The sequence below is a fragment of the Taudactylus pleione genome, unplaced genomic scaffold (assembly GCF_031769625.1).
Source record: "Taudactylus pleione unplaced genomic scaffold, aTauple2 ptg000093l, whole genome shotgun sequence".
Lineage (NCBI taxonomy): Eukaryota > Metazoa > Chordata > Amphibia > Anura > Myobatrachidae > Taudactylus > Taudactylus pleione.
In genome coordinates, this window is record NW_028284495.1 from 6781358 (window position 1) to 6796185 (window position 14828).

Genomic DNA, 14828 nt, shown 5'->3' on the forward strand with positions numbered 1-14828 from the left:
AAGGCAGATCAAAAGAAAATGTCAAAAGTGAGATAATATGAATACTTAATTAAATGAGAGTATACTGAAAAACATAACTAAATATAAGGGTAACAGTATATTGCACTTTTCACAATGTTATGGAAACCAGGTCAACTTTTCATTGCATCAAAAAAGATCAAGCAGATTTTTTTTATTTGAATAAACTCAGATTTAGTATTGTTTTTTTTTTTACAGCTTAAATTCTGGAAGCGTCTTATTTAAATTCTACTCGCAATAAGCTGGAAAACATGGAAAGCATTATGAGGTTACACAGAACTCTGGCAAAGAATTACACATTAACTGATGTGATGTAAATCAAAAGCTGCTTTTTAAATCAGATATTATTTAAATAAAAGCTTGCATTTACTTTTATCCCTTAAAAGCACCACATGTCTACACTATCAAAGCCACAAACTGTTCATCAATTTAAAATATATCTTTACAATTTCCACAGGCTGCAGAGATTGAAGTTGATGAAAATGGAACTTTGGACTTGAGTATGAAGAAGAATCGATTTCATGAAAAGGCTGGTGATTTAAGCTCTTCCAATCCAATAATATCAACTCCATCGTCTTCTCCTTTTAAAACTAGTAGCCTTTTGGTCAATGCTGCCTTCTACAAAGCCCTGTGTGAAAAGGAGGGCTGGGATGCACCAATCAACTACAGCAAGGTGCATGGTAAAAATGCAGAGGATATTGAGGTTTGTGGGCTAAATTAATTCATACAATTAAAAAAATGCAAAGTATGTTTTTATATGTATTAAATCAAAATAATTTAGTAAAAAGTAAATGACCTTTTATGTAGAAAAGGTCCTACAGTCAGTACCAGCAATGTGTAAAAGAAGTCCACAAGGCCTTGCTTTGCATAATTGTGATTTTAATGTGGCAGCATGATATAATCACAATACAGTGGACACAGCATAATAAACCATTGTTACACTGAGCGTCTTTTTGCCATACAGTGTGAGACGGCTGGCACGACTGAGATGCTCCTAGAGGAGTAGCGTATCATATTTGCCTTTAAATTTTGCATCTTAGTCACATCGCAGATGCAACAAAAAGATGCTCACAGTGTACCAGAGATGCAAGGCTGCAACTTTAACCACACGGGAATTGGTTTTACACATGCTATTGGAGCCCACATAGCACAGATTCAGACTCAGTCACACACAGATGTACAGCCAGATCATTCATTAGGTATTCTAAGTTTCTGCATGGGCCCAGTGGGCATTGTGGGAGCCAAATGACCTTAACCAATTTTATATTTTTTTATTTATTTAACAAATAGAAGTGAGAAGGGTGCCCAATTTATTTTCTCTTACTAGTTGCTATGGGATATTAATCTGGCTAGTAGATCATTGGTTATGGACATCTGTAAATATAAGTTGTGAAGCCTTGGGATTTTCCTTCTATGGGGAACACACCGAAAGAGGTTTAGCTTTGATACTCTGAGAGGTGGTAGCCACGGAATACCCCAAGGTGTTTAACACAGTAAAGTAGGTACAAATGCTGAAGATACAGTTGGGTTCACAAAGTGGGGGATTTTGGTAGCATACCACAGATGTGTTGTCACAGTTTGTACAGTGCGTACCATGCAATAGGGTATACAGAGGTGTTGGTACTGTATGGACAGTGCCTAGCATGTGACGAGAAATGTGTATGTGCTGTCACTGTGGCAACAGCTCAAAGCCTGCAATGAGGCACAGATGTGTTGGCACTGTGGGAACAGTACATAGCATGCAATGAGATACACAGAGTATATTACAATAACCCTGGAGCTCAAAACAGACAGCAAGTGTAACAGAGTACACACATACACACAGAAGATAAATGCAAACAGGTGGAATTAACTCAACCAAATACTCTGGCACAGAGTCGAAGACCCCCATGACTTCACTCGGAATCCCCACACGAGGATATCACTTGGTGAAGACCCAGGTTGCGTGTAGTTGGTTCCCAACATGAAAGCAACAGAGTACTTAGCTGGCATGAAGTCATCTGAAAACAACGCGGATGGAACTGCGTGTAAGGGTGTGCTGCTGTCGAGGAAACCGAAAATGTGAGTTCAACAACAAGAAAACTATACTGTAGAGTATAGTTCTGGAGTGGGAGCACCTATGTAGAACACAATAGATACTCAGGCACTAGATGAGTGCACTGAGCAGGTTCTAATAGTGTCTGGCTGATGGGTGATTGCTTGCATGAGTCATCAGTGCTGGAGGTTAGGGGTAACTCCTGGAGAAAGGTGTTATGTATTTTCTAGCCTGAGCCCAGGTGGGTTCTGTTAATGAATTTAATTGGGAATACCAGCAATCAGCAGCCTGCTGAGTGTTGGAGACAGGCCAGTCATGTCCATGACTGCTGGTACGTACAGAAGTAAATCACTATTATGCATAGTTCTCCAAATTCTAAAAAACCTCTTTCCTAGAAAGCCCAAAAATACCATTACAACCATAAACACCATACCAGTATAATAATTACAATTACAAAGAATGAATTGACATGAGTCTAAATTCACTGTATTTCTGCAATGTTTGGGTCCCTAAATAATCTCTCAGCTGAATCACAGGAAAAACTCTTGTAGGAGTAGTCATTTTTTAAGAAATAAAATATATACTATAAAAATTCATAACTAACAATAAGTTGAATTACTGTATTGTGCAATTTAAAAAACCCATAAAAATAAAATATACATATATAAACAAATATTAAAAGTAAACAAGTTATTAAATATATAGCAAAAAATGCACAGTTGTCAATGAGTAATTTAAAAAAAAAATGTTGCTACTATACACAATAGTTATTTAAACTAACTGGATGTGGGAAACAGAAGAAGGAGAAATATAAGGGGAGAGGAAATGAAAGGGTTAAAAAAGAAATTAGTGTGCACCACAAAAGCATTTTGGAAGGGTTTAATAAACCTACATTAATGTCTGGATCAGTTTTAAAAATCTAATTCCAAGGAACATTAGATTGGACTAAAGAGTCATAAAAAGAAACAAAGTTTAAAGAATCATGTTGGTTAAAATAAAGTGAAGCTAAAGATACCTAATTAAATTAGTCCTCTCTTTTTTCATAAATGTAAAAGTGATATTTTTCCATGGAGGCAATAAACTAGATTTTATTCAGAAAATACAGAAGTGGAGAAGGTGCAGGATCCTTGGCTGTGGCTAATTTAGTTGAGTTTAATATATGAAAGGCCAGCAGTTTGAGGTATATAGACTTGGGATCAGTAAGCACAATAGCAGTGACCAGTTGTATGTTACCAACAAAATCTTTTGAGGTTTAGAATTCATTCTAAAATAATAAGATTTTAGGACATACCCACCATATATAAATGAAGTCCCTCTCTGACTGCAACTATCAAAACACAAATGTGAAAAAAAGGGAGAAATACTATGACGTTTTGTGGGATCTAAGGGCCTTATTAAGACCCATTCGCTAGGCTGCGTTCACACGCAGCCTTCAGCAGCCAAAGTATGCAAATCCCGCGATTGCTAGCAATACAATAGAACACTCACTATGTATTGGCGTGTGATTGCGGTATGTATTTAGATGCCCACCAGCCTGACACAAGATGCCCACTTTCCCTTCGTAACATACATCATCTCCAGGAAGTGTATTAAACAATCGATAACATCAAGTAACATTGGACCAATTCGCAGCACTTGTGGTTGACCATACTCTACCACAAGCGCTGCAAGTTCTGCTGTGTGTAATTCATCCATGTGACGTGTATGCTGATGAGGCGTCTTAATTATGCATGCCCCTGAGGCGTTCAGATGCACAGACATGCCTGCGTTCGCACCCCCTGTCACCACCCATAAATGGCACGTCCTATCACTCATTCTTATGGAGCATCTGTGTACAGGGTGCGACCGCTTCCCGATTGCATGGACTAGTTTGCGCACTGCGTCCTGTATGCATGTGCATATTGCAAACATCAGCAGGCTGTGTGCGAACACAACCTAGCGAACGGTTCTGAATCAGGCCCTAAGTACCATCTAGTGTAAATTTTATTTGCGATTTGTTTTTAAACAAAATTGAAATGAAGACTTTAGAGACTTGGCCCCTAGTTTTGGGTCATGTGTCTTAATTTAAGGGAGGAATAAGTCCTATCCCAAACTTTTTCATGCTTAAAAGGAATTCTCAATTGTTTAAGCACAACATATTGTATGAAATACAGATTGTACTCTTTCTAAAAGGATTATAAAAGCACAGTTGCTCAGAACCGAAGACTCTGAATAGTTGGTTCTTTTGGTAGCAAAAACAAGAATCAGCATCCAGATGTGTCCTCGTACACAAAGCCTCAAGACGCCATGCAGCGCAAGATGGCCAGACCGATTTAGTCATGCCGAGAGGTGTAGTGTAGTGACATTTTATTTAAATTTGCATCTTATTCTCACTGAATCTGTACAGAGACATCGGGCTGTGACTTTAACCACACAGGAATTAGTTTTAAATATGTACAAAGTTGCAAATGAAGCACAACAGAACTTGGAGTGAAGCTGCATCATAGCATTCAGTGTCATATATCAAAATAATAACTGCAGTCTCATTAAATGGTTTTGTCACATCGGAATGTTTCATTTGTATGACTAAGACACACATTCGAGCAAAAAAGATACTCGGTGCAAGCTGAGTCCCACAGGACCTGGCATGCCAGGCAGTCAATAGTGTATGAGGACATATCTATATTTGCATATTTGTTAAAACACATTGAGGGATGTTACATACATACAATAGAGGGAATCAAAAATATAGACAATTCATGCCAACTATAAAATCAAAGCCAAGTCTAGGCCCCCAATCATGTTTTCTCTATGAGTTATTATGTAAGAAGAACTATGGAGAAAAGTTTGGATTATACCACATTGGGGTTAGGAGAGAAGGAAACAAATTAAGTGTTCTAATTAAAGATTTCAAAAGAAGACTGGATAATTTAATAATTATATATTCCAATTTATGTTTATTCCTACTGAGTTTAAATGAACCAAATAAGGGAAAATCAAGTCACCAGTTGGTTTAGATGAGAGGCTTTAGAGTCCCTGTCCCTCATTGTCAGTATACTGTATATTTAATGAGGTTAGAGTCTTTAACATAGAGAGCTCTCCCATTTAAACAAAAGGGATAATGGATTTTTGGACTTGTTTAAGAATACTCCCTAGAACCTGGAATGGAATTGTCTGAAACTTACACAGGATCAAAGGAATAATATTCATTTTGATGGTAGGAATATGTCCAAACCAGGTGATAGTGTGATAGGTAATAGATATTCTTTCTGATAGCAGACAAAATGGACTGGAAAATTCTCTTTATATTGAGAGTGACATACTGGTGAAGTAAATTCCCTGATGCTATATTTTCTTGACAGTCTAAAATGATAATTTGTGCATAATTTATTTTTATATTTAGGAGGAATATGTAGGGAAAGGGTCTCTGGCTTACTGTAGTTAATTTTATACTCCGATAAATTGGAGTATGGATCTAAAATCTTGCATAGATTTAGGAGGGAGATATGGGTAGAAGAGATCATAAGGAGAATATCATCAGTAAAAAGTGATAATTAATAATACACTTGACCATTATGCATTACTAATCTCATGGTTTTGATTTACATTAGAGGAAAATCAGATGGAGAAAAGACAGAGAAATATTTCACCCAACTGTTATGGGGTCATTGTTAGATGAGAAACAAGTTTACAATTATAGAGGTAGCAGTCTGACTTAAGAAAATCTTTAATTTCTAGTGTAGAGATTAATATGAATTTATGGAATAAAAGGTAAAGTCCTCAGTGATTTGTAATCAAAGATTATAGAGCTGTGGAGGTACAGTCATAGCTAAATTGGAAAGACAGGGGATTTATGTACTTAATTTACTATCAAGAATAGTATTAATATCCCATTACTAGTAAGATAACATATATGTTGTTAAGTGTGCTGGAATTACGAGGTACCTTCCCATCTTATCATTAATTATGTTGACCTGTTCAATATGAGGATTCACACGGAAAATAGGTCAATAAATAAATGTTATTAATTTTAATAATACTATAGAAACAACATATTACATGATTTTAGCTGTTTTTATAAATTTTTAAAGAAATTCAAAACTGAAATCGAACTAAAACAGTTGAGGGTGGTCTTGACAAAACCACAGCCAAAACACAAAAATGATTTTGAACCAAAACACAGGGGTCTGCGCAAATCTCTAAAACAAAGTCACTTGCAGTGCACCATTTTCACTAGATAAGTACTTATGTCACAATAAAATTGGTAGAAAGTCACAGAATAAAAATAACAATACATATCATGAGACATGGCGTGGGTATTTTGCAAACTAAACAAAAACAATTACCACAGGATGGGAACAATTTATATGTATAAACATTGGGAAAATTAAGCACCCACCTATACCTTCTTATTTATCTAAACCAATGTAAGTTCAATTGGATAGCAGATGCAAATTCATGGAACAAAAAGTATTCTATGGTACCTCATAGAAACTTCACCAAAGGCATTAGTGTAGTACTGTAAGTAAATTTAACAATTTACACATGCTAGACAATAGAATATGACTCTAAAGTCTGGAACTTCTAAATACGAGCAACAGTCTTTTAGGAGATGCATACTCCGAAATGAGTGCCTCTGTGTACATGGCAACAGTGGAAAAGAGTGCAAGATCTTCCATAGCACTACTTGGTGTCCTTGCTATGAGTTGACTACACTCATGGTTCTCAATGAAGCTGAAATGGTTAAGATACTAACTGTATATTAACACTGTCTTTCAGAATCTTGGCGATGTACTTTATAGCATAAGACTTCTTTAAATCATGAAAGAAGCCAAATTAAGGATTAGGTATTTTAGGACTAGTAGCAGTTTATACTAGGGCCACTACGTGGAAAGTTGCAACTCCAGAGGTCCCAAACCCTACTGTATGCATCCACAGCTCAGAGAGCCAGGAAGAGCCACTTTTTTTAGTGCAGGACTGCTAGCCACAGAGAGGAAGGGAATGATTGTTTTTTGTGAGGCAGATTAAAGATGTAAGAGCTGCACATTTTATCATGAAAACAATATCCAAAAAACACCAAGAATAGGTTTTATTTTTGTAGGTGAAGTTTTCATAATTTGCAATATTATTTTCTAGAAGTATGGGTAAATATAGAAATGGCACTTGATTAAGAAAATCCATTTATAGCTTCAATTGTTAGTAACACCATTGGGTCTGGTCCTATAAAATAAATAATATATGGACCAAATGCCTGATTCCCAAATCCTTATCCAAACATGGGTCATCCTGCTATAAGGAAACCATCCCAGACTGGCCAAATGCTATTACATGGGTGACACAAAAACTGTGCTTCCTACTCCAGAACCCATCAAACTCATGCTAAAAACCATGGGTGATTTTTCTGACCCCCACCCCCTCCACAAACTGTGAATCTGGTGTAATTAATAAGATTGAGAATGATGTATACGTAAAACAGAATTGCCAAAGGGCACCAGAGACAGTGTGTTTGTATTGTAAATTGTTCCTGGTTATTTTATATTGTTAATTTACTAATTAATCTTTAATTTAACAAATACCACTGGCTAATGTCCCACAATAAATCTGTAGTGGAAATGTTGTTACTGGAATCAATTGTAGAGCTAATTTTTCATTTGAAATGGATAAACTGCAACACAATGAGATAGGATTGTGTGGTTACTAATGCCTCCTACTCAAAATAATTTAAACTACTTTGGATCCAATGTATAAATATTTTTTGGCTGTTTCTGTTTTCTAGTAAATTGTAGACAATGATTTTTTTATACATGGTCTTTTGCTCGTTGCACCAGTTCATACACACAACAGTTGCTTAATTTGGGTGGCAATTTACAGAAAACATTGTCTATATGTCTCTGTGAAATAGCCTGTCCAGATGCCCTCTAACAAACAACAACAAAAAAAGGATGAATTTGGACATGGCTCAAAATCTCTACAAAATCCTTGATAAATAAATAGGGCTGTTAGTTTAGTTCAAACTGTCAGTTCTCCAACAATTTCAAGGCTTAAAAAAATGTTGAAAGTGCCAGATGCCATTATCTGTTATCCATTTTACCACTATGTTCTGGTCTTTGCTGAAATCACTATAAACTTCCATCTGCATATTAATAGAATTTAAACTATTCCTCCCTCTCTCTTTCTGTGCCTTTTTGAATCACCATCAGGCATATTAACTCAAAACACCTACAAAATGTAATCTTTATCAGTGTTATTTAAAGAAACATTATTGGTGAAACATATTATATTTTCAAGTTTATAATATTTATTTTTTATTTTTGATTTACAAAATTAAAATATCCTTATATATTATCTTTATATGCATATGTCTGCATCATGATAGCAAGGGTAGTCCACAGAACAAATTGTTTATTTAAATATAGCACTTTTGTAAAGATAAATATATTGGTTATTTTTTCTGTTTCAAAAATATTTTACCATTTTTTTTTTAAGTTAAACTGAAAGCCCCAAATTCAGATTTCTAGTCCATTGTGCACATGCATATGCATTTGAGGATTGGCTAGTAAAGGGGTTAGGCTATTCTTCTCACCATTAGTATCACCAGGGACCAAAACATCTTTGGGTATTGTAAACTGAAGGCCTAATTCAGACCCACTCGCGAGCGCTGAGCACTCGCAAGCGGGTCGATGTTGGGCCAGTGCGCATGCGCAAGCCGTCGCTCCGGGTCTCGCTACAAAGGGGGCGTGCTGTCGATGGTGAGTGACAGCACGCCCCCTTTGGTGGGCGTGCCGGGCGCATGGCTGCCCAGATGGAGGTGTTCCCATGGGAACAACTACCGTCTGTGGCCAGCCCCACTGACATCACAAGTGATGTCAGTGGGAGTGCTCTCGGCTCTGATAGAGCCGAAAGCACTCCATGGCTTGCGGCAGACGAGACCCTACCACAAGGGTCTTGTCGCAAGCCCAATGGTCACGATGGGCTTGACCATTGCGACCATCTTTTTGGCCGCTCGCTATAGCTGTGGGTGGTCACCCACAGCTATGCGAGCGGCCAGGAGGCTGCTCTAAAATTCAGAAGGACGATCCTGATTCAGAGAGAGCGCTCTGTCAGAGCGTCCGGCTCTGAATCAGGGCCTGAGTTAATAAGTGGCATGAGAAAATTCTTATTATTATTGCATCTTGATAAATAGACCTGTATGTAGTGGTGTAACAAGACCCCGCAGTGGTTTGGGGGTGCCAATTTAAGGGGGGTGCACTGGGGTCATTGCTACACCACAAAACATTGATTGTGATCAAGCAACTGTAAACACTGGCCTCTGAAGTGGTCAGAGTCTGAAACAATTAGAGGTGTCACCTGCAATGTGAGAAGCCTGCTGGATCCAGTTAGATCCAGGCAGTGACAGTGGCAGCGACAGCAGAAGCCCTGACAGCATAGAGCCAGCAGTGCCCAGCATGGTAAGGTAAGTACAGCACAGGGTGTGGGGGCACACTGGGGGCTATTCTGAACTGGGAGGGGGCACTAGTACAGGAGGCACTGCGTAAGGGGCACCACTACAGGAAGCACTGCATATGGGGCACAATTGCAAGGGGCACTGCATAAGGGGCACAATTACAGTGGGCACTGCATAATGGGCACTACTACTGGAAGCACTGCATAAGAGGCACAACTACAAGGGGCACTGCACTGCATAAGGGGCACTACTACAGGGGGCACTGCATAAGGGGCACAGCTACAGGGGGTATTTTACAGATTAAAACCTATGTTCCCAATAACTGGTTCTAAACGGACATAGAAACTGTGCAACCTATCTTCAGCTGAGGTGACAGACTGGTAGGAGTGGATAGAAGTGATGGTGAGGTAGATCTTTCAGGGTGGGATGTAATAGGGATTACTGTGTGGCATAATGTGTAAGGGGCATTACTGTGTGGCATAATGTGTTATAAGGGGTATTACTTAGTGTGGCATAATGTGTTATAAAGGGCATTACTGTTTGGCATAATGTGTTATAAGGGGCTTTACGGTGTGCCATAATGTGTTGTAAGGGACATTACGGTGTGTATAGGGGCATTACAGTGTGGCATAATGTTAGAGGGGCATTACAGTGTGGCATAATGTGCTATAAAGGGCATTACTTAGTGTGGCATAATGTGTAAGGGGCATTACTGTATCAGAAAACCACACACCTTTTTTGGGAGTACGCATGCCAGAGGAGCATGCAGAAAAACATCTCCTTTGGGGGTTTTTTGGGGCGTGGGCACCAGAAACATTTTTGGCAGGGAGGGTGCAAAATTTAGAGTTACACTGCTGACTGTAAGGGTCCAAAGATCTAATTAAGTGAAACAACATTCCTACTTGTCATGTGGAGTAAGAAAATGTATTAAAAAATACATTTACAGTTCATCTAACAAAAATATGTATATGCCGCCCTCACAGCAATATTTTTTGAATATGGAAATAATAGTTTTATACTGATAATTCCAAGTATATTTCTTACCTTTTTTTATTTTATTTTATTGTTTCATGTTTCCCAGATCTGAAATATATGCAGTTCAAAATTCTTAGAATTTGCCCATTATGGTGCTAATTCCTGATGGTTAGGAATCTGTGCATGTGCCGGACACATACTGCACATTTGCTGTATGATGCTGCGTGATAACACGCAGTTCAACAGCAGGCTGTCCGTGATTGGCAATCTGCTGCCGTTTCTGGGCGGGGGTAGGGGGGGTGATGCCCTCCGTTTCCCAAAACGGACGCTTGTTACTAATGTTGGGGGGGAGTGAGAAGGCCAGGATCTCCATCAGCTGATGGAGATTTCCTGGCCTCTTTTCCTGAACTGCGATGGCCAGCCTGCATGACCCCATGGTCACTCAGCCAGCTGAGGATCACGCAGATGATCTGATGCGGCCACCATGAACGCAGCTTGGATGATTAATGCATGCAAGAGGGATGATGCCTCCTGCTGCTTGTGTGCGGCTTTGCAATTCCGTCTTGTGATGATTCAGGCCCTATATCATTTAATATTAATGGATAACTATCTGGACGACTATATACATTCAGTAAAACATAAATTACAATACTGTAGGGTAATTTTATTAATCAATTCTTGAATTAATGAGTAAAATGTAATGTTCTTAATATATATTTTTTTCATTTTTTTAAAACATACATACAAATCAATAAATAAACTTTCTTGGACTTCAGTTAGCACTGTGAACTGTGGTCACTTTTTTATAGAAAGTCATATGTTAATGAGATTAATACTACTATGTAGAATAATTTTTATTATTTATTATTATTATTATTATTATTTATATGGTGCCAAAAGTGCTCCACAGCGACGCACATAATAATCAAGCATGTGTTACACGTAAAGGTTTGGATTGCAACCAGTATGTAAGGCAATATATATATATATATATATATAAACAGTTGCAATCGGTAACAATAAAGGAGGGACGAATGCAAAAGAGAAAATAAATGATAACGTGTAAAAGTTTTCGCTGCATTGACATCTCACAGGGTCATATTAGTCCTTGAAAATCATGTGACCATTTGAGAAATGTCAATATAAAAACATCAGAAGTGCAATTTCCTTGGGTGGGAAAGTTGAGAATTCTGGTTCTGTAGTTGTTTTGCAGTGATAATATCATGTAAGTGATTCTTGCTACAGTGTTGACTGTAATGCTTAGTGATTAGATGAAGAGGACAGGCTAAATGAGTAAACTGGGCAGTATAATTTAGAGCTGAGTCCATTTAAATAGATACAAAATACTTCAAATCCAGGTAGTGATTACAATACATCACTGGATTTGCAACAGTCAATCTCAACTTATATTTTTCAACTTATATTTTTCAAAGTTGTACAAAAGTGGTAAAAGAGAACAAAACCGGAAAAGTTTAAAAACAAAAAGTGTAAAAAATTATGATTGGGGAAAGTATGAATTTACATGGGCTTTGATTGTATGCTGTAAAGTTAATAAATAAAAACTATAAAAATAGTGCTTTTTTATTATTCAGTTTTACATGTACAATGCAGTATAATTCAATAACAGTTTTATCATTGTAAAAACTAGCATATTTGTTCTCATGGTTCCATTTTTGTACAAATAAGTTACATTGAACCACATTTATATACAGTATAGATGTGCCCTATTATATAACAACTAGCTATATTCATTTGAATACTGACAATGTGAGAAGAAGGATTTCATCTATGTTATAGCAAATGCCTTCCTTTGATAAGAAGTTGGTACAGTATGTTGTAAATGCAAATTTTTGGGGCCTGGTTACTCATTAACAACATGATAGAAGCACAAAACAACGATGTCCCCTAAGTAACATTTACTTAGTGTTTTATTTTAAAGTACAAAAGTTATTTATATGCCATCCCTTTGTTTGAATTTAGTATAATTATAAAAAACCTCTATTCAACTTACAAAACAACAGATGGCAGCCTTTACCTTTTTATTGATAAATAACCAGAAAGGTCAATGCAGAGATAAAGGTTTGTTTTTAAGCTTATGTAGCATGGCAATAAAGACCTTCCTTTGTTATACTTGAATTGGAATACCATAAAAAAGTACTGCATAATGTTCTACATCATTTCTATGTGTGCACTTGGCTAAGAGTAAATAAAGTAATTATTATATGGCAATTTTCTAGATGTATCCTCACTAAAGACTTCACAAAATGGGAGGAGATCCTGGTGCTTAATCATCAGAACAAGACAGGGCAACTTTGACATTTTATCATAATGCTTTCTATATTTCACTACTACAGTACATGTTCTATTTGTGAGGAATTAGTTTCTTTGTTACTAAAGTGTAATATGTAAGAAAGTTGCAATGATATGGCTTAGGCGTATCTATAATGAGTGCAGGATGTGCGGCCCATAGTGGCCCCTAGACTTAGGGGGACCCATACCATTAATCCTGCTCCCACAGACTACTACTTACTTCTCCACTAAGTTTGCCGCATCTTCAATAAAATGGTGGGGACACTACACATGCAGTGTATGACCGAGAAAATGCTCCCAGAGATCTGTGTATGTGCAGCATCCTCTGGCAGAGAGCAGGGGCCTACACGGAAGCAACACATGGCCAGGATAGGAATTATGTGGAATTTCAAGGGAGTTTAAGAATTATGAGTTACTAAGGTTCCAAGTAAAGTGCATGATCACTCATTTCTTTCGCTTTCTGCATAGAGATCCATAGGAAGAATTATCTTGTCAATAGCTGGTTACATCAGAAGTTATGGGTTCACATGTCTTCACCTACACTGACACTGCACTATGCTGCAGTCTTCCAAATCCATAAGCATTAAGGGGCCTTTTCTTAGATGTAGTAGCAAAGTGTGCAATTCTGTAAATGGACAAACCAGGTTACATGCAAGTGATGTGAATGCAATTATTATTATAATTATTACTAGCTGAAGTACCCAGCATTGCCCGGGTTTAAATCTTCAAGTTATTAAGTTTTATTATGTGATGTCGTCAAAATCCATCCAGTTGAAGGCCCAGAACAGGCTCCCTGGGTCAAAGTTCTTTCCGGCGCATTTCGCTGTGAGGTCCGACTGGGACCCCAACCACTCTTTTAGGCATCCCAGACCAATTGCAACACCTCTGTGAAGTTTTGATTCAAATCCATTTTATTATGTGATGTCGTCAAAATCCATCCAGTGGAAGGCCCAGAACAGGCTCCCTGAGTCAAAGTTCTGCCCAGCGTATGTCAAAGGGAGGTGTGACTGGGACCCTAAACCTGACCAGGATCCCACTGGACCACCATGCGTTGGTTTCATCCCATTCGGTGCAAGGGTGACCAGATGCATAACCGGATAGACAAACAAATAAACAAACAAACCGACCAATGAATTTTATATATAAGATTATTATTATTATTATTATTATTATTATTATTATTAATGTAGGGAAAATACTGCCAGATTTTGACAGTAGTACACAAATACTAGATAGTGTTCCTTTTGTACTGCAATTACTGTTAAGTTAGGATGTCCCCTTGATCCAATACTAAAGGTTGCCATACGCCAGACCAACTTCACTCCAACCTTACAACTAGTTGGTTAGTTGGAATAATAATCTAGTTATGAGCAAACGACAATCAGCAATTTGCTAACAATTTTTTTTGGGGGGGAAGGGGGGTCTTTTTAACATGCTGAGATACCCCAAACTGCCAGCAATGTGTGAGTTTTCACACTCCAAATGATATATCTGGTAACTGCTGTAAAATTAAAATTGCACCCTGTTACATACCCCTCCAAAATCTATTCTCATACATTACATTTGTCCCTTCTGCAGAGAAACATACAGTAATTTAGTCAAGGTGCAAAATTGCACTTTCTAGGTAGATGACGCAGGCTTAAGCAATTATAATCATTTTGGTCTCCAAAAGCAGAACACACTCACAGCACTTACAAAATCAATTGGCTGCAGGTCCTAGGTTTATAGTGGACCCATACTTGCCCACTCTACTGGAGTAGACACCTGCATTTTGGGAAGCTCTCATGAAAGAGAAGACCAGTCTCCTCAATCTCAATTACTTATCCAGTAAAGTGAGGGGTCCAGGGGCTCAATGATGCAATTTGTAGCTCCACCCCCTGCTACTGTACATGATACCACACTTTCTACACATATTAGAGGACAAGCCCACATACACTAAGCTCAGACATACCTTAAATGTGTAAGAGAAAGGCCATAATTTGGTGTTTATATAAATAGTCATTTCCTGTATGTTGCAGTATTCTCTGCAAACATATTTAATTTGAAAAGATATTTAACAAATACAGG

The 14828-nt window shown here is 37.8% G+C and overlaps 1 protein-coding gene across 3 annotated transcripts in view; it reads left to right on the forward strand.

The window, feature by feature from the left end:
• The window catches only part of ST18 (ST18 C2H2C-type zinc finger transcription factor), a 152225-nt gene that overhangs the window by 53194 nt on the left and 84203 nt on the right, over window positions 1-14828 (forward strand). For all 3 annotated transcript variants that reach the window (XM_088469758.1, XM_088469759.1, XM_088469760.1), the window contains exon 8: window positions 476-721. In XM_088469758.1, coding sequence (XP_088325884.1) covers window positions 476-721 — 246 coding nt within the window. The remainder of the gene's footprint in view (window positions 1-475; window positions 722-14828) is intronic.